This window comes from Echiichthys vipera (assembly GCF_963691815.1).
Source record: "Echiichthys vipera genome assembly, chromosome: 15".
Classification (NCBI taxonomy): domain Eukaryota; kingdom Metazoa; phylum Chordata; class Actinopteri; order Perciformes; family Trachinidae; genus Echiichthys; species Echiichthys vipera.
In genome coordinates this window covers 6,432,559-6,450,760 of record NC_139840.1, presented here as the reverse complement: position 1 = coordinate 6,450,760, position 18,202 = coordinate 6,432,559, and the positions used below count along the sequence as shown (strand labels likewise).

At 45.7% G+C, this 18,202-nt stretch overlaps 1 protein-coding gene across 3 annotated transcripts; it reads right to left on the bottom strand.

Annotated features, from left to right (window-relative positions):
* Positions 1 to 229: 229 nt before the first annotated feature.
* mpz (myelin protein zero) lies at positions 230 to 15,935 on the bottom strand. Of its 3 annotated transcripts, none has more exons than XM_083928209.1 (6): positions 15,731 to 15,935; positions 14,036 to 14,202; positions 10,160 to 10,373; positions 9,197 to 9,326; positions 8,668 to 8,710; positions 230 to 4,153 (listed from the first exon to the last, which is right to left on the bottom strand). In XM_083928209.1, exons 1-6 carry the CDS (start codon positions 15,774 to 15,776, stop codon positions 4,112 to 4,114), a joined length of 642 nt encoding a protein of 213 aa, XP_083784335.1. In that variant the 5' UTR covers positions 15,777 to 15,935; the 3' UTR covers positions 230 to 4,111. The 3 variants fall into 3 exon arrangements, with proteins under 3 accessions (XP_083784335.1, XP_083784334.1, XP_083784336.1); XM_083928208.1 differs by having other exon boundaries at positions 230 to 3,834; XM_083928210.1 differs by having other exon boundaries at positions 230 to 2,800.
* Positions 15,936 to 18,202: the final 2,267 nt, after the last annotated feature.

Sequence of the window (18,202 nt, the reverse complement as noted above, 5' to 3'; positions counted from 1 at the left end):
CCTCTGTAATGTTCCTACTGTGAATGCAAATGTCTTTAGATAACGAATAAGGCTAGTGCTATTCCATGATGAGTTTTACTTAATACCAGCCATCAGATTATTACAATATTTGAAATGTTGGATATGTCATTTTGGGAGGACTTTCTTCTTTTGGCAGAGTCATTCATGACAGATTTATGCATGCTTGGGAATAGGAAGTGAAAGAAATAAGACTACAGACACTTCCAACTGGGTTTACTTTGTCTTCTGTTGACAGCCGTGCTCGGGGCTTTAATTTTTATTTACGTTCTCTTTACAACATATTATACAGTCATCAAAAGTGGTTAGAGCTCTGGAATTATCACAAGCATTAAAATAAATGTAAAAAATACGTAAGAAGCTCCAGTCATTTCAAAGAAAGGAAGGTTATTGTGCAACTATGACTAATACAGTTTATAATACATATAAAACATTTTTAAAAGGCCTTTTTTTAATGCTGTTTCTTTTATGTCAGGTATCTGTGTGGCTTTGCTGAAAAAGAAGAAAACATTCGAACTAATCCATGTGACTGGACAGTTAAACAGCGACTAGTGAAACAGATCTCCAGTTATAAATATGTGGATTTTTAGCACCTCCGTTGTGTTATGAATTTTAAAGGAACATTCAAGTCTACACTATCCACCCTGCATATCAAGCACGCAGATCGCAATCCATCTTTGGCTCAGGGTATGGGGAAGGAGCACCTTTAAAAGGAAGCTCTGGGGGAAGAGCAGACTATCTGCGGTGATACATATGGATTTTTGGCTTGGCTGAACACGCCAGATAAGTCTTTTCCTCCAAAGCTTTCCTCCACAGCAAGCACCTTCCTCCCCGTTTTTTTCTCCCCAGCCACATCACGCTGAATCTGAGGCTAACCGGACCCTTATCCACCCCTCATCTTCTCTCTGACACCGCACGACAACCTGGATTTCCCTTCGTCTCGGAATAAAACGTACACCAGAGAGACAGCCACACAGTACCTTCCATAAGCCACACAAGGTCAGAAATATAATGACATATTCCATCGAATACAATTACATTTCCTCTCTGCCTCGATAAACATGTTCTCCATGTGCTTTCTTGTACACATGTAAAAAATGTCTAATGTCTATAAACATTATTTGCTTTACTTAGGGTGACATACTGGTTTTTGTTTTTTTTTGCTTTATATCAAATCCCATTTTTAAAACTCTTAACTAGACACACATATACATAGAAAACGCGTCGTATTTGCGACCGGAAGAGAGCTAGCTAGATTATAAGTTTCTGTTTGGCGTCTTCAGTAAGAACTAAAGGCGGATTTCTGCCCGTGTGTTTCCGTCTTTCGCCAGTAAGGGGGCAGAGGAGAGCGTCTCTGCATTCGAACCAGCAGAAACAACACAGTAAAGGGTCGGAGGAAGAAGGGAAGGCGGGCTGGCAGGGGACACGCTGTTGGGGGAGGTGGCTTTTTTGAAGGGCAAGCGAGAGGGCGTTTGTCGATCGTTTGGCAAGCCGGAGGGAGTGGAGAGGGATGTCCGTCATCGAGTTTGAAAAAGAGGTGAAGAGGGAGGAGAAGGAGGAAGAGGAAGGACAGAAGAGAGAAGAAAGAGGAGTAGAGCATTGAGCTGTAGGCCTGGCAGTCAGATAAGGAGAGGCTTAAAGACTGGAGTGGATTGTGTATAGGCCTTTTCTGTGGGGGAATAATGCAGTGCAGAGTCACTAGACGTCAGGAAGAGGAAGAGATAAAGGAAGCCGAAGACGTAAGGACAGAGAGAACGAAACAAGGGTTCGGAGGGAGGAGATGAGTCCCAAGATGGGAGCAGAGATGGAGAGTGAATAACAAAGGAGCCAAACAACACAGAGAGGCAGGGAGGCATAGGCAGATGGAGGGAGAGATATCTAGTTACCAGCACGTGCTAAAATAATTAGCCCTGGGTTGGCGAGGAGAAATGCGCGAGCGGATTAAGTGGACCTAAAATAACTCTGAGAGCACAGAAGCTGCACCTCTTCCCGGTAAGCCCCTTTGTCAGACTCCTGAGAGTGTCCGCCAGCCCTCGGGGCAGTGACGTCATTCCAGGTCGTCAGTCGCCGGCCGTCGAAGTCAACAGCGGACAGCCTCGTGCGCTCGTGGCACAAAAAGCACAGCAGGCGCCCCCCCACACCCGCCCTGCTCACCTCTTTCTTTTTTCCTCACCCCTCCCTCCCATGTTAGCTGAAAAATGTGCAGCTGTTACAGTAAGCCCGTACACTCTTATAGAGCCAGAAATAGCCCCCCCGTTAGCCAGGGCAGGGACACAGCGACAACCTCCATTAGCTCAAATGTGAGAGGATTGAATCACCCCGAGCTCGAGGGCTTGAACCTCTATCTACGCTGGCTGAGAGCAGGAATCATATTTCTCTCCCTCTATCACTCTCCTCTCTCTTTTTCTCTATTTGAAGTCCAGAGTGCACTCACAGCTCCGCTCAGTGTGTGTGATTGAGTCGTAAACATAAAGGGGGAAGATTCAGGGTACTCTAAACACATAGGGATGTCTTTCGGGTTTCCTCTTAAGGAAGTTATGTGCGTTGTTAGGCCTGAAACAGTTTTACAGTTTGCCCAATGAGCGCATACGGCTTCTCTAATCAGCCGTTGTAAAAAGTATTTGACACTATTGCTACTGATGTAGTAGGACTATTCTTACAGCCAGTGCTGTCTTGAAAGAGTAGAGATAATGGGAAATAATGGGGGTTGCATCAGGCTGGGCAGAAAAGGAGGGAGCAGACTAGAGGAGTGAAGGCAGTCATGGAGAAGTCAGACCTTTATCTACAGGAGAGACAAAAGAAGAAAAGAGGGAAGGGAAGTGAGAGAGGAAGAGAAACAGGATAGAGCAGTTAGCATATAAATCACTTCTGTAATTTGAATTAACAAGAAAGTCAGGAAATTCACAGTGAAAGAGGAAGAAGTGGGACTGGAGAGGGGAAAAGAATGAAGATCAGGGTGAGGAGGGGGGGGGACGTTTGACACGTCGTCTCCGAAAAAAAAGCAAATTGGCTTGTCCCTGCAGCTTGGGATTCGTGATGCGTATCGGACGCACTTGGAGAAAGGTTTTTTCTCGGCGGATAGGATCACAATGAAAAGAACCAGAAAGGCAAAACGCGGGGAGCAGCTTTTTAGATTTTGTTATCAAACCCAGCCGTCATAGGGTCTCGCTTCAAATGGCATATCTTATGGCCTGACAAAAGTACTCAGGGTGTCAGCCGGTGTAAGAGATTATCATGACATCTTAGATCTCGGCCCATATAGCTGCGTCTACTGTAGTCGTCAGCCTGTGACAAGAGCGGATATGGTTTGACTCATTTATATAGAGACTCAGGTCGGCGTTGTGGTGGGTGTGAAGTAGGTTTGTGGTTTAACTCTCCTGCTGTCTCATGAGTAGACTTCCCACTCTGCCTCCCTCCCTCCTTTGCCTCCCCCGCCTCCCTATTGGTTTATTTCTTTAGGGCGAGCTGGTTGGCGAGACGGGAGAGGAAGCCAAGCTGTTTGGACGTCCCTATCCCTCCCTCACCACGGGGGCTCTCCTCCCCATTTTTGCGGGTCAGCTCGAGATCGATGGTCATCAGCACCCGGCCGGGGCCCTCTTCCCCTCCTCCCACCACCCTCTCTGTTAACCTGGCTATGGTTTGCTGCTGCTTGGGCTGGGCCTTCCCCACCGCCAGGTGCACGGGCTGGAGCAGACGGCTGGCAAGCCAGCCCCAGCCCCTCCCCGTATCCTATTTCTTATCCTTGCGTGACTCCTGCTTCTTCTTTTCCGAGGCGGCCGCCTTCACCTTGGAGGGGTCGGCGGGAGGCACGGGGCCCTGTGGGGGAGGAGGGAGAGGGGGTCAGGGGGAGAACAGGGGAGGAGAGTCACTTCAGGAGGAAAGGAGCGTAAGGGAAATGGAAAGAGAGAGGAATAGAGAGAGAGAGAGAGCAAGGAGGGAGGAAAGGAGAGGTGAGATGGGTGCATTAGAGATGAGAGGATGAGAGATGGAGTTAGCAGGACAGGTGAAGCTGTGTGATGAGGACAGAAAAACACATTTAGGAGGAGTCAGACATACAGAGAGACAGGGGTGAGGAGGTAGAGAGACAGTCCTTTTAAGGGAGGGGGTAGCAAGTCAGGGGGGGCGGTGTCCAGAGCTGTAAGGGGGTGACAAAACAGGTAACCATGCGTTAGGATGGGACACAGTGGCAGGCAGGCTCCATACACCTGTGAAAACTGAGAGACAATTGATCAATAACACACACACACACACACATGCACACATGCATGCACACAGAGAATACCAGATTTGGTTCTTATTGGGATTTTTCTTATTTTAAATATTTTATGTGGATATCAAACATCTTTCAATCTGACCATGTTTGTAGAGAAAATAGCCTTTGCTTTCCCTCAGTGTTCTTGGCACAGTGGAAAATTCCCCAAAAACTAACAGCAAGTCATTCATTTAACAATTTGTAAATCAACAAATTGAAAATACACTCGTATGTAAGTGTGTTTTTAACCGTGGGTTACATTACTGTTACTGTTGTATAAACGTCGTTTGAATGACTATATTTCAGTGTGTAGTTAGGACATGCAACACAATGAAATATAGTCATTAAAAGGCTGTATACCAATTTAAGACTACACGTATCATTCCCAGCCTCATCTGAATTATTCAAATATTGCCTTTTTCATGTCTGAAATAAATGTGCTCTTGCTTTTAAGTTTATTTTTTAACCTCAGATCTAGTGTCAGATTATGTTAGCGTTATTCAAATTCTGTTTGTGTTGTTGTTTTTCCTCGTTTCTTCCCTTCTCAGGTTTTTGAGCATAAATTGTCTAAATGCATAAATTGTGAAAATGCAATGTCTTGTCAGGGCCCTCTTGGGGATAAAAAAAAAAAGGTGATGCATTTTAAGAGGTTTATTCTGTTGACGATGTTTCACTTTCACCTTTCAACCAAACTTAGCCCTAGACGCCTGCTGTGAATGCTGACTGCCCTGACCCTTCCATGCACACTGGCTCTGTGAAACATTTAGACTTTTAGACACTAAAAACCAAATGAAAAAGAGGAAAATCAAATTGTTGGAGGGCTAGCTCTACATCAAGGCAAGATGCCCCATCACACTTAGAGAGGGGAACTGCCTTGAAATGAAATATTTGTTTACATGTCCCCAAATTGGGCAATTAAATGAATAATTAAAGTTTACGGTGGAATAAATCATTCCTTATAGACCATTTTGCTGTAGCCGTGGTGATGGACCTACTTTACTGGCTTATTTTTAAAAAGGCCTCCATTCATCTAACTTGTTCTTATATAATTCATCCACTCACTCCCACTCATTCTGTATATTGTCTGTGCAATGTCTAAAAACGTCTCTAAAGAGAAATCTATAAAAGGAAGAGGAGGAAGGGAAGAAGGAAAGTGAGGCTTCATTTGTGCACAACAAATCCATCAGGGGGGTCTGGACAGAGTGCAGATAAGGTCATGGTAACACTTAACTTTACAACAGCTCCAGTGCATTAACCTGTGAGTTAACCTATTGAAAAGTATCACAAGTGCACGATAATGCTCTGATGGAGCTTAATGAAACTTCACTCATATGTAATGGTTTTCACAACGCTGTGTACTTTTAATACCCTTCCACAGGTTGAACTACAGGCTAGTGCTCTGCTGTAAAGTGTTCAGACAGAGTGAAAGCATGCTGGATCCGGAGGTTTGAAGACTGAAATTCATCCTTCCAAAACATCGAGTTAGTCAACGGGGAAAAGCACACTAGAGGCTGCTCTAGCCACGGAAGCTTCCACTAATAATGTCCCACTGATTGCATTAGAAAACGTATCATCTTTAATTATGCACTGTGCACAAGCAGCAGGCAATCTGATAAGACAGCAATCGAGGCGTACGCTGCAGCTAACATCCAGCTCGATGGGGAAACAGCGCAGCCCATCCGGTGTCATTACCTTCGGTCATACTTACATTCCCTCATACATCAGTGCACTGTTTACCATTATGCATCCCACAGTAAGCTCAGTCTTTTTGCTGTATTGCAGAGCTCCCACGCTAATAACAGGGCTGCCTCATAAACACACTCCAGCCTGCTTAGGCAGAATGCGGAGCCACCCTTGTTACTGCACACACTTCAAAGGAATGTGGGTACAGTGGCAAAACAGGAGGGACTGGTGGGGAGGTAGATAGGAAGGTAAGTGGCTGCATCCCCTGCTGCATACTAAAGAAAGACAGTGACAGGTGAGGGGGGGGGGGTAGATTGAGAGGTAGATGAAGAGGGAGAGGTAGTGATTTTCTGTCCAGAACCGAAGCTGATCAGAACCCAGAGCACCTGAGGAGGGAGAGGAGAGAAACTGGAAAGGGAGTGATGTGGTGGTGGTGGTGATGGGGAGGGAGGATTGACAGAGCGAGTGGGGAAGTAAAAAGGGGAAGAGGAGAGGGGGAATTACAGACAGATAGATGCTTCTTGTGGTCAGCAAGGAGGTAGAAGACGGAGGAGGAGGAGCAGGAAGAGGGGGAGGAGGAAGAAGAGGGGAAGGAGGAGGAGGATGAGGATGCGACTGAAGAAAAGGAGGGAGACTGGGGACCGGAATGTGGATGAGAGCGAGAGAGGGAGTGAAGTAAAGTGAAGTGAAGTGAAGTGAGGGAGGGAGGGAGGGGCAATTGGGGAATGGAAAGAAGAAAGTGTGTGTGTGTGTGTGTGTGTGTGTGTTTGTGTGCGCGTGTGTGTGTGTGTGTGTGAGCTCAGATCGATACAGAGTGCACTCAATTATCATTTCAGTACAGTGTGTGTGTATGTGTTCATTCCTGTGTGGCTGCGGGGTAAACTCCTCTTCCAGAACTCCACCTAATGGGGAGTAGCACACACCATAGGGCTCCTTTGTCTCTCTGTCTCACTCACTCCCTCCTTCACTCCCTCACCCGCAGCCTTTTGGAGATTTGTAGTGCAAGCCTAGCAAACAGAGAGTAACGAAGATGGCGAGGTTGATACAAAATTGTGTTGTGTCAGCACAGCCTCCTAATAAGGGGCTATTTGATCAAACAACCACTTATGAGCGCACTATAAAATCCCACGAGCCCTCTGTGTGCGGTGTAGCTACAAGAGACGAATCAGCTCAGAGGGGAAAATAAATAAATTAAAAAGAAGGCAGTGCGAGCTCAGATGGAATATTTTCTCTTTCAAGCCAAGACTTGAGGAGGAGGAGTAACTGTAAATGACAACATTGTCAAATATTTCAGTGTCCTTTTGGCGGTGAGTTATTTATTCATATATGCACTGTCACCCGCCGCAGGCACTTGAGAGCAACTGACTGCAGCTCAACAGTAACCTGACAATCATATGACAGTGAAAAAGGAAAAAGGAAGACAGAGGGAGGAAGAGGAGCTCCGGAGAAATGAGAATGAGCGTGCTTGTTTGGAGCTAGGAGGAGGGGTTGGCTCTCGCTGGTGTCGCCCCCTAGGTTTGAGCCAACTGCCGGCGGTCCCCGCCACAGCTACCCCGCGCTTACAATAGCTTATACCTGCGGCTAAATGGCTCGCTGTCACAATAACATCTTTGATCTTCCACCTCAGATATCTTTGAGCGTCTCTCATTTCAACGCTGATTTTTGATGGAGAAAAAGGCCTTGAACCCAATTCCTTTGACTTCCCCTTATTTCATTATCAGCAGGCAAGCCGTGCAGTCGATTACAATACACCCCCGCAAGCATCCAGCCCCCCTACATTACCGCAGAGTAATCAAACAGAACTTGCCCCCGCGCCTTGTATTTACAAAAGAATACAAGCCACCAAAATGTCTGATTAATCCACCACTTGAGGCTATCGCACTCCCATGAGGAACAGAGGCAACAAAAAGTAGCCCAAATCCTCTGCGTGCAGCGGCGTAAAACCACTGATAACAGCGCAGACCATAATAGGGCCTGTGATTTTCATTTGACTCCCAGTGAGCAAAATCAGCAGCTCCCATCCCTTTTCCCACTGAGAGCAAATCACAACCCCATTCAATACTGCAATAGCACTGCTCGGCCATTTCACAGTAGCTGGTCTGGCTTTTGCCCCGTGGCTGTTTACTCACACTGTGCGGTTTTGGGCCCCCTGAGGGATCTCTGAAGGAGGGGTGAGGGCCACGAGGGAGAGAGAGTGAGAGATAGGGATAGAAAGAGAGAGAGAGAGAGAGAGAGAGAGAGAGAGAGAAAACAATATCAGCTTTAAAGCACCTCTAACACTGAGACGGCGCTTGCATTTTAACAGCTTGAACACTGCTATTAGTCTTCGCCGGCCAGAGTTTGAATGGCGTTATTTTGTTGTTGATATGTTGCTGTGAGGTGGAGCCGGCTCAGAGCGCGGGCATATTGGAGCCGCTTGGAGTGGCATTGGGGGAATGTGATTACGATACAGTGCCGTTATGCACTGTCATGTTGGATGTGTGCTATTGTGTGGCTGCGCCTCAACAGAATACATGAATATTCCTTCTGACAACACGCTTCATAAGCCTAACACTGAACACTATTGTAATCTCTCCGTCATTTTAACGATTTAGCGGCTGAGTTTGACAGAAAGCCAAGCTGTTGCAGCTGGTGTTGTCGCCTGGGCGTGTGCATGTGTGTGAGGAAAGGAGGAAGAGGAGGGGATGGTTCAGGAAGGAGAGGTGGGAACTTGCCTGTCTCTGCTGTGATCCCTCTTTCTTTTTCTTGCCATGTTTGCTGGAGGGGACAAAAGAAAGACAATGTCAGGATGTCGAATCTATCTCTCCCTCCAGTGGTCACAGGGCAGCATTGCCTGGCAGCCATCATAAAGAGAGCATCAACTTAATCTACGGGCCCTGTCTCAAACACAGCCCCCAGGTGCTAGACGCGTAAAGATCTCATAAGATTGAATAGGTATAAGCAAGATGAGGGATCCATCATCTTCATGATCTAGTGGATTATCCACTCAGAAACTTTCGCTTCACCACTTTTAATCATCTTGCTGTGGACCTATGCAGTACAGTTTTTAGATTAAATCGAAATGAGAGATCATTATCTGTCTCCTTTGAGCTGACTAACTCCAGATCTAAACCTCGCACACCTAACAAAATCAAATCGTGGCATGGCCGCTATGCCAGCTTGGCCACGCAGGTGTCGGTGCCAGGGATGGGCTCTGGCCTCAGCTCCAGCCCCTGGCACAAAAGCGACAGGCCGGGCACTGACCTGACACTGAGGCTGAAGACGCGGCGCGCCACCAGGAATCTCATCAGGTAGTAGATGACCACGATGAGCACCAGTAGGCCCAGCACCGACCCGATGATGGCGCCTGTGATCACGCCGGCCTGGATGGGAACTGCGGGTGGAGGAGAAGAAGAGGTAAAGAGGAGGGAGGTTTAGGAGGAGCAGATGATTTGAGGATAAAGAAGATGAAGAGTAGAAAACAACTGACAGAGAGAGGTTGGGAGTTTGCAAAAGACAAAGGAAAATACGAAGAAACAGTAGACATGAGCGGGAGAGGATAGGATGTCATGGGGGAGAGAGAAGGGACGAGGAACAAAGCTAGAAGGTAAAGGGAATGAGAGATGAAAGTAGAGTAGACAAGGACAGCGAAGGTAAAGGAAAGGTTGAATGAAAGATGAAAAACAAGTGCAGTGGAGGCAGAGGAGGAGAGATAAGGAAGAATGAAGGTGAGAGCGCGGAAGAGCCACGGAGGGAGAAGGTGGGGGAAAGGACGAGACGGTTGAAGACGATGGAAAAGGGGAAAGAAGAGAGGAACGGGAAGAGGAGGCCAGGAGGAGGGGGGAAGAGAAGTGAAAGGTAGGCAGTGATAGCAATCTCAAATAGAGAAAGAGATAAAATTGTAATTGATTTTATTTAACGGGCGGTGCAGGGAATTCTAAGGGAGGCAGCGCGACGACTGGTCTGAACGCAGCACTCGTCTGATGCTCGCCGCAAATTGAGATTAATTTCAGAGTTTGGGATGATTATAACAACAATTGGGAACAGTTGGCGTCTGATGAAGAAAATTCCCCAAATGATGCCATATGGGCTTAGCGGAAAGCTAATGAGCAGACCCAGATGTAAGACTATGCAGGCATTAGACTTTACATACTGGGGAAATTTGATTCAGCTGAGGAAACACTCCCACCCCCCACCCCACCCCCACTGTCCTCCCTCCCATCTCACCCTTTTCAAAGACCAGCAGGCGGACGCTGGAAGGCCGGCCCACTATGTCAGGGGGGTTCTTGGCGTCGCAGGTAAAGGTGCCGTTGTCGTTGTAGTCCAGGTTTTTGACCAGGATGGAGCCGTCACGGCGGCCCGGGTTCCCCACAAACTCAACCCGGTCCCTGAACGGACCCTTGTTGTCCACATAGGCGACACCACCGGTGTAGTGGAAGATCTGTGAAGGACAGAGGAGACATATCACTATCAAGAGTAAATGCTGCGTTGGACTTTTTGTGTGGTTGCTATACAGAAGTATTTTGCATCCGGGGTCAATTTTTCTTTTTTTGTGGAGGCTCAGACGTTGCTGCAGCCCGCAGTGGTTAAAGTTACAGTCATGTTTTACAGCCATAGTCGAGTGTGCACCAACAAGAAGGGCTGGGTATGGAAACAAAACATATTTTCATGATTGCTTTTAATGAATTGTTCTTTTCAAGATCATGGTTTCTTGATATTTCTCATACTTTATGGTTTTTGTTTCTTAAAAGTGTTTTTTATCATCAGTGCCTTGTTTTATTACTAGTGTCAGCCTATTTATCTTTCAGGAGATTTAATGACCATGCTATTGATTTGTTCTTAAAGCCCTTTGAGCTGCATTTTATGTTATTAAAAGGTGCTATATAAATAAAGTGTATTATTATTATTTTATCGTCATCGTCATGGTTGTTTTGGCCACTTTGGGGCAGTGGACACAAGCTGTGAACACCCAATAAAGTTGCTTATTTAGACAGAGATGCATCGGCATTCACCTGGCAAAGTCCGACATCGCGCTTTTAGCCCTGTGTTTGTCTCCGAGAACAGCTGAGGGAAAATGTGTCTTTTCAGCTGCTAATTGCTCCAATATGTTCAACTGCTAATCGATAACATTTTCACTCTGCTTTTTGGTTTGGGGCAGTTAGTGTACAGTGCACAGTTTCCTCACTGAAACCTTTTGCAGCCTGAACGACGCTAAGGGAGCAGAGATTGAAACAAGAAAACTATGATACGGATCGGAAAACCGAAACAATGAGCTGAAAGGTGCTAAAACTTTTCTTAGAGCTGAAGGGAAACTACAGTTTGTGGCCTAAGACAGTGTTCATATTGCACAGAACTTTAGATCAGAGCAGCTTTAAGTCAAAATGTTGCCTCATCATGAACCCCTTTCACACGTGCACTGCAAACATGAAATTATCTAGCGTCTCTGTGTCACCACTCGTACACCATTTGCTGATGTTGTCTGACGAAGTTTCTGGTCTCTTTGCTGGGTTTTTCCTCGGAGATCACCACCGAAGGGAAAATAGAATTAATTTACATACTTCTAAGAATCTGCAAGTGAATTTTCATTTATCGCCATGGCCATTTATATGTCTAGTTATTATACAAAAGTGACTTTGATGAGAGAAGGTGATAGTCACTTCTGTATACTAATTAGACATGGTCATTTATGTCTCGTTAGTATAAAAGAGACTTTGATATATAACCATGGTCATGTATATGTCTAGTTAGTATATCAGAGTCTCTTTTGTTTATTAACTAGACATTTATATGTCTACAAAAGAGACTCTGTTGAAAGAATGTTTGGGCGATCACTTGGACATCACAGAGTTTAACCTCCCAGCTCCCTAACTCAAAGACCTTGTGATGTCCGGTGGGGCCCATGTGTGAATATGACCGCTCATCGTGCTGTGTATCTAACCTCAGCGAAGACAAGATTCAGGAACCTCTGTCTGTAAAGGCAGACAAGTCGCAAGACAAGTTTAATGAACGACAAGAGACTCGGTTGTTTATGACCCAATTACAAACCAGCGCGGTGTTCTGCCTCTTGTACGCTATACCCAGGCACCAACCCCAGAGTATTTCCTGTAAGTGAGAACGCATCTGACACGCAGAATAACTTGTTGAAGGAAGGGAAACTTCGGACAATGTCCAGACCAGAGTCTCCTGACCTGTGCAAACGGCTTTAGACCATTTTACCTTACGCTCATGTGTGGCTGTGTCTGTTTGTTTTTAGTGTAATGAAAAAAAGAGCAGGAGTTTTGCTTTTACCTTTATATTTCTAATATTGAGGTATCTAGAAAAAAAAAGATTTATTTAGTGTCATACTAGTATTGACAAATTAAACCAAATCCCAACAATGCCCAGCCCCTTCCAAAAAGTCTTATAAGTGGCAGATGACAGCCAAACTAAAAGCTAACGGATTTTCAGCAAAGCCTAAATGTGCAGAGGGGTACAACTGGGATAAGCTGCAGGAAGTGTTGACGCCTCAGACTCCACAAGGTCAAGGTGAAGTAGTGTAAAGCGATTAATTGAAATTTCCAGTACACGTCTGAGGCCCGTGAAATCCTTCCAAACACAGCAACTCTACACAGCCTTTTACATGATATCAACATGGCAGAAATCAAATATGACATTTCAAAAGGACAAATGCAGCATGAAAACAGATAGACATATGAAACCGCAAATCTGTCCTGGCGGGTAAAGAAATGAGCGGCAGAAGATGAGTGTGTGTGTGTGTGTGTGTGTGTGTGTCGGGAGGGGGGGGGTAGATGAGAAATCTTGTTTCAAAGTGAGGGCACTGCAGGAGACGGATGAAAGCGAAGGAGGCGAGGGGAGGAGATAATGAGAGAGGAGGGGAGGGACAAAGAAGGCAGGGCTGGGCAGGAGGAGATTAAGGGAGGTGGACAGAGGGAGGCACAGTCAGGACGGGGAGATAGAGAGATTAGAGAGATGGCAGGACGATAAAGGCAGGGAGAGTGAAATTAAAGAGCAGGAGGCCGGTGAGGCGCCAAGAAGAGTGGGGGGATTAGGAGAGAAAGTTTTCTATGCGCTTGTTGTGTCCTTCTTTGAGTTAATACACAAATCCTGCACTTGTGTGTCGGAGCGTTGCTTGAGTGTGTGAAGACATTTGAGACGTTCACATGGTCCTGTATTCGTCGGATTAAACCAGGATGCCTCTTTGACGATTAGCAAGTATAATGTGAGAGAGCCCTAAAGAACACTCAGAATGAATGAATCCTGCAGCATAAATGATCCTGGTATTAAAGCTACGAGTGATCCCAAATCCATCAGATCACGTTTTTTTTATTTATAGTTTGACAGACTTCTCTACCCGGAAATTATGCAATGTAACACCACCCTTTCCTCTGACTAAATTTCTGCTCCTCTTCGTGCTTGGTAGGCGTGGAGATGGCGAAAAAAAAGCCCAAAATTTAGGAGGAGACGCAGCAATTGTGGGCGAGTCTGCATTTCTGTTGCGGCAACAGATGTTTATTTGTATTTGCTTCTTGAATATTTGTTGCTTCTTGGATTTGAAAAAAGGTTAAAGTCAAGAGGAAGTACATTACATTGGAATTTCCTTAAGGGAAATAAGGAAGAGAGAGGGAAGGGAAACTCTGATGTATCTCCCCTTAATGATTTATGCTAGATATCGAGCACTCTAGCTGCTATATGCTCCGCTGCGTTCCCCAGCTAGTCTCTTACTTTGTCTGCTGTTAAGTAAGTGTACAAACGACGCTCATGGGGGCATGACATTGGATCAAAACATCTAAGCCACCGGCTGCAAAACCAAATCAACGAGCTTAAAGATGAACTTTTTCTAGATCTTCGTCTAAGTTAGTTCCATGGCAAATCTCATCAAGTGCAGCTTTAACGTGGATGTGACTCATTTTATAAAGATGTACCGACTGCTTGGCAGGTTGCTTGACTGTGACAGCAAACTGACTCTAATTTGAAACCACAGCATGTTATCTTTACAGGTTAGAGGTGAGATGATAGCACACCTGTCATCCACAGTTATCAATAAGTAGAGTGGAGTTTGTGTGTGTGTGTGTGTGTGTGTGTGTGTCTGTATTTGTGTCTTACAGAGATGCTGTCCCGGGAGCCATCGGGCCTGTACGTCCAGGAGAAGGTGACGTCCTCAGAGGTCCAGCGCCAGGAGAAGAAGGAACAGGACAGTCGGATGTCGGAGCCCAGCAAGGCGTGGCGCTCCCAGCCGGTGTAAATCACTATGGCCTGGGACTGCTCAGGCACTGAGGTACACGGAGCATTTGGATTAATTCACAAATAAACCCAAGATTTAAATTTTCAACATGATTTTGGTTTAGTATTACTTTAAACGCCTGTTGCTACATAGTCTGACTGCCATTTGAGTGTGATCAGACTTACAACCTGTAAAGGCTTTTTGTTAGAAGAAAGCTAGTTAGCGAACAAACAAATCCATGCATGCCCACTTTTCTACTCGAGCGGGCATACAATCACACTCAGTAACTGATCGACGTATATTCTTGCTCTGTTATCCTTGACTGGCATTCTTTTCTTAAGTCACAACATTCCTGAACATTTTCCAACCCTTACTGCAATCAAAAAACACACAAAGCATCACTCACATTACCAATTATGATTTTTCTCCCTGAAATATCTCACACGAGTCCAAAATATTTAGACATGCACCCCCACAAACGACGTAAAACTACACATTTATTGGTATTAGACCCACCATTGATTCAGCCACGCACTCAGTAAATATTTGGATTACTGGAATATTGGTGCTAGTCTCTCAAAGTCAAAGGGGAACATCATTTTCTCCATTAATATAGATTATGTTGGTTTAATCATGTGCACTGTTTATGCTTGAATAATATCTAATGATCGATGTTAATTTGGTTTTGGCTGCAAAATCAATATTTTACTTCCCTGGAAAATGCATTCAGCATCTCAAACAGCCACCAAAGCCCCTGGGAGCCGCACACCCCTGCCACTTGAGCATTAGCCGGGAACATCATCATTTTTTGTTCAGTTTCTCTTCAAATGTGTGAATGTGCCACCGCGAGTCATGCTATTGTCACATCTACATTAAGACTGATGCCTCTAAGTGTTGTCGAGATTTTTAAGCTTCTTTGCTTTTAACACGAGGAGGCGCAAAGTTCACAGCTTCCACTGCGAGCATCTTTGAACGCTGGTGCAGCCAGCTCGCACAAAACTTGTCAACGAAATCACACTTGACATTTTTAATTCAAAATTCAGACAGAAACTGCACATATCTGACAGGAGGGGAGCACAGAGAGACGAGCCTCTGCCAACACGCCCTTTAAAAGTCATGATATTACTCTTGAACTTTGCACGACACCTGCGGATGTGCAGTGATGTGTCATTAAGCATAATGCACATATGTCCCCTACAGGTGTCCTAATGGTTTAAAAAACAATATGTAATGGTGTATTAATTTAAATGTTTTAGTTTAGGATTAAGCCAGTGTCGAGAGAGATATTCCATTTCAGTTAAACAATTAAATCTCTACTCAGCCTATTGACCCTTTTTTATTATCATCAAGTCCATCAGTTTCCCAGTGAGCACTGAAGAAGAAAACAGAAAAGCCATCTTCTTCATATCCTCATTTAACCTTTAACCCCTCATCAGTGAAAAGATCAGTTCTACATCCTCTCTTTCAACAGACCAAATTCACTTTGGGTATCTGCAACCTCCTAAAAATAAAAGTTCATTTAAAAAACACAAGTTCAAAGAAGATTAATTGTTTCTTTTTCTTATTTTTTTTTTTACCTATTCCCAGGAGGACAACCGACGCCAGCGCCAAAAACGTCAGCATGGTTTCTGGCTTCTACGGAGCTCCCCAAAAGACTGAAGCTGCAGACCTGACGGGAGTCGGCCGAGGAAGAGTCCCACTCTGGAGGGAGTGTGGAAGTGGAAGGAGGAGAAAGAAAGAAAGTGGAGTGGAGGGGCGCAGGACGCCGGGACACAGGGCTTCAAAACAGGACAACAACAGAAAACCCACTGTCCACTGGTTTATACCCAACCACACCCCTCGCACAGGCCCGGCCCGGCCCATTCCTCCTCTCCACACCCCCACCCGTCCTGCCATTTGTCTCTGCTCCATCCTTCACTGAAACCAACTACACACATTAGCTTTTGAAGAAATACAACAGGAGGCATGTGTGTCGTACAGTAGCTGGTGAGCAACTTGGGACGAATTTCAAACTGTGTGCAGCACGGCACTGTGATGAATGTGATGTGTTACATTACACCCTCACACTGACTGAATCGAGATGAAATGCTAATCAACACTTAGCATGTATGTGCAAGCGGGGGCGTTTCACAGGGAATCACAAGCATCTGCAGTCGCTCTGCATGTGATCACTGCTCATATGTAAATATTACATGGCCAGTGGTGGGAGGCTGTCTGGGCCTTGTTTCTGTCTGTTTACAGTGAAGAAGGAGGAGGAGGGGATGAAGGGGGATCCTGCAGCGAGGTCAGTCCAGTACTCTCTCCTCTGTCTCCTACTTTCTCCTCACCCTGCACTTTCACCGGCTCCGAGGCCAGCGGCCAAAACAAAGCCCCGACTCTTTGCTCTCTGTCCTCCCTCTCTCCAGATTCCTATCGTTTGCTGACGTCTAGCACTTGGAGACAATGGAGAGAGAGGGGGACAGGGGCTGACTGGTGTTTGCCCGTCTGTCAATGGCGCTTTCTTCCTCTCCGGCCTCTCCCTTTTCTTTCTCCCTGCCTAGTTTTTCTCCTACTACCCAGACAAAGCTGTGTATTGAAAAATTCAGCGCCCACTCCTCGCTTTTCCAGTAACACAGACGGCCAGAGAGTGGGGAGAGACCTGCTTGTATATATAGATGGGTTGATACAAGGACAGGACAAGGCACAGAGACGTGAGGCCACGACGGTGGCAGATACAGAGGCAGGAGATGGGGAGAAAAATGACAAAAGAGGCAGCAATGTGAATGAGCAGACACGCCAGAGTGGAGTTTCTGCAAGAGCCATTTCCAAAAAGGCCTCTTTCCATCATTTTGTCACGTCATAAATATGCATTCATTTAGCCGTTGGCATCAAACTAGTGAATACATGCACAAATGAATGCTCTGCGGTACTCCTGCAGCTTCAGCAAACACACAAGCTGGATTGAACATGAAGTGTAAACCACATCAGTCATGCTTTGGCCCCTCCCACCCCTCTTGAGAATGCATATGAAAGTGTAAGAAGAGGAGGCACTTGACAAGGATGTCCACTTCACTTTGTCATTTTATTGAGCCTACTTATGCAGGTTTCCTCTGCAAGGGAGCTCTTGGCTGAGATGGCAGCAGCACAGCATTTAGCAACAGATCGACTTCTGGTTACATTTGAGACCGCGACATAAATTATTGCCACTTGTGATAAATCTCAACCGCTCATTCATCTTAACACCTAAAATACCCCTGGTGACGGATCAGCTGAACAAATCGGACCATCTGCCAAGTTGTTGGCGCCGTCAACTGTCAAAGCTTTGGCTTGAACGTCTAAATCGCGACATCCTTAACAATTATGGCAGATCCTGCCTTCAGGCCCCAGAGAAACAGGGGGATTCTTTATGAGGCTGGCAGGTGCAGAATGTGGCAAGCTCCCAAACTCGTCAGCACCGAGTGACGATGGCGGCGGCAGTGGCTGAGCTTGGCAGGCAGAAACTGTATCACATATAGAGCGAAGGCCCCCAATCCTTCAGCTGGCAGTGTTGTAGCACACTAATGTAGGAGAGGGAGAGCTTATCTGCAGCTAAATTATACAGAGAGGGAAGAACAGGGGAGAGAGGTAGCATTGAGAAACAGACAGGGGAAACTAGATCTGTGGAGCCATTTAGAGATTTTTGCTAAATTATACATGAATCCTCGGCTGCACTTTAGTGATATTGAGGTGGACAAGGCTTCATATCAATTGGTGTTATTAGAGATGACTGAAAACTTAAAGTACCTCCGGCCCCAGCCACTGTGTGAATGAAACCAACTCAACTGTCTGTCTGGATAACTCATCAAGCTTGTTTCCGCAGGGTTGAGATAGCAGCCTTAGTTGCGTTTGGTGAGGGCATGTCATTAGACACCCGTAGAAATTTACAGAGCACATTTTTTTTGTCATGTTGTAATTTTCTTTGATGCAGAATTATTCTTTATTATAATCAGTCTGGGAAAGCATCCCGAGCTGTAGAATGTTAGGAGCTCTTGTCAAGCCTATGCATGTCTAATTTTTCTGCAATCTTGAGT

What these genes read in the sequence shown, in the direction of transcription:
- mpz (XM_083928208.1), bottom strand. Translation starts at nt 15,776, where the DNA reads ATGCTGACGTTTTTGGCGCTGGCGTCGGTTGTCCTCCTGGGAATAG. An exon ending in CCTGCTGGTCTTTGAAAAGG is followed by an intron (nt 9,327 to 10,159) that starts GTGAGATGGGAG and finishes CTCCACCCGCAG; the next exon opens with TTCCCATCCAGGCCGGCGTG. An exon ending in GTCTTCAGCCTCAGTGTCAG is followed by an intron (nt 8,711 to 9,196) that starts GTCAGTGCCCGG and finishes TGTCCCCTCCAG; the next exon opens with CAAACATGGCAAGAAAAAGA.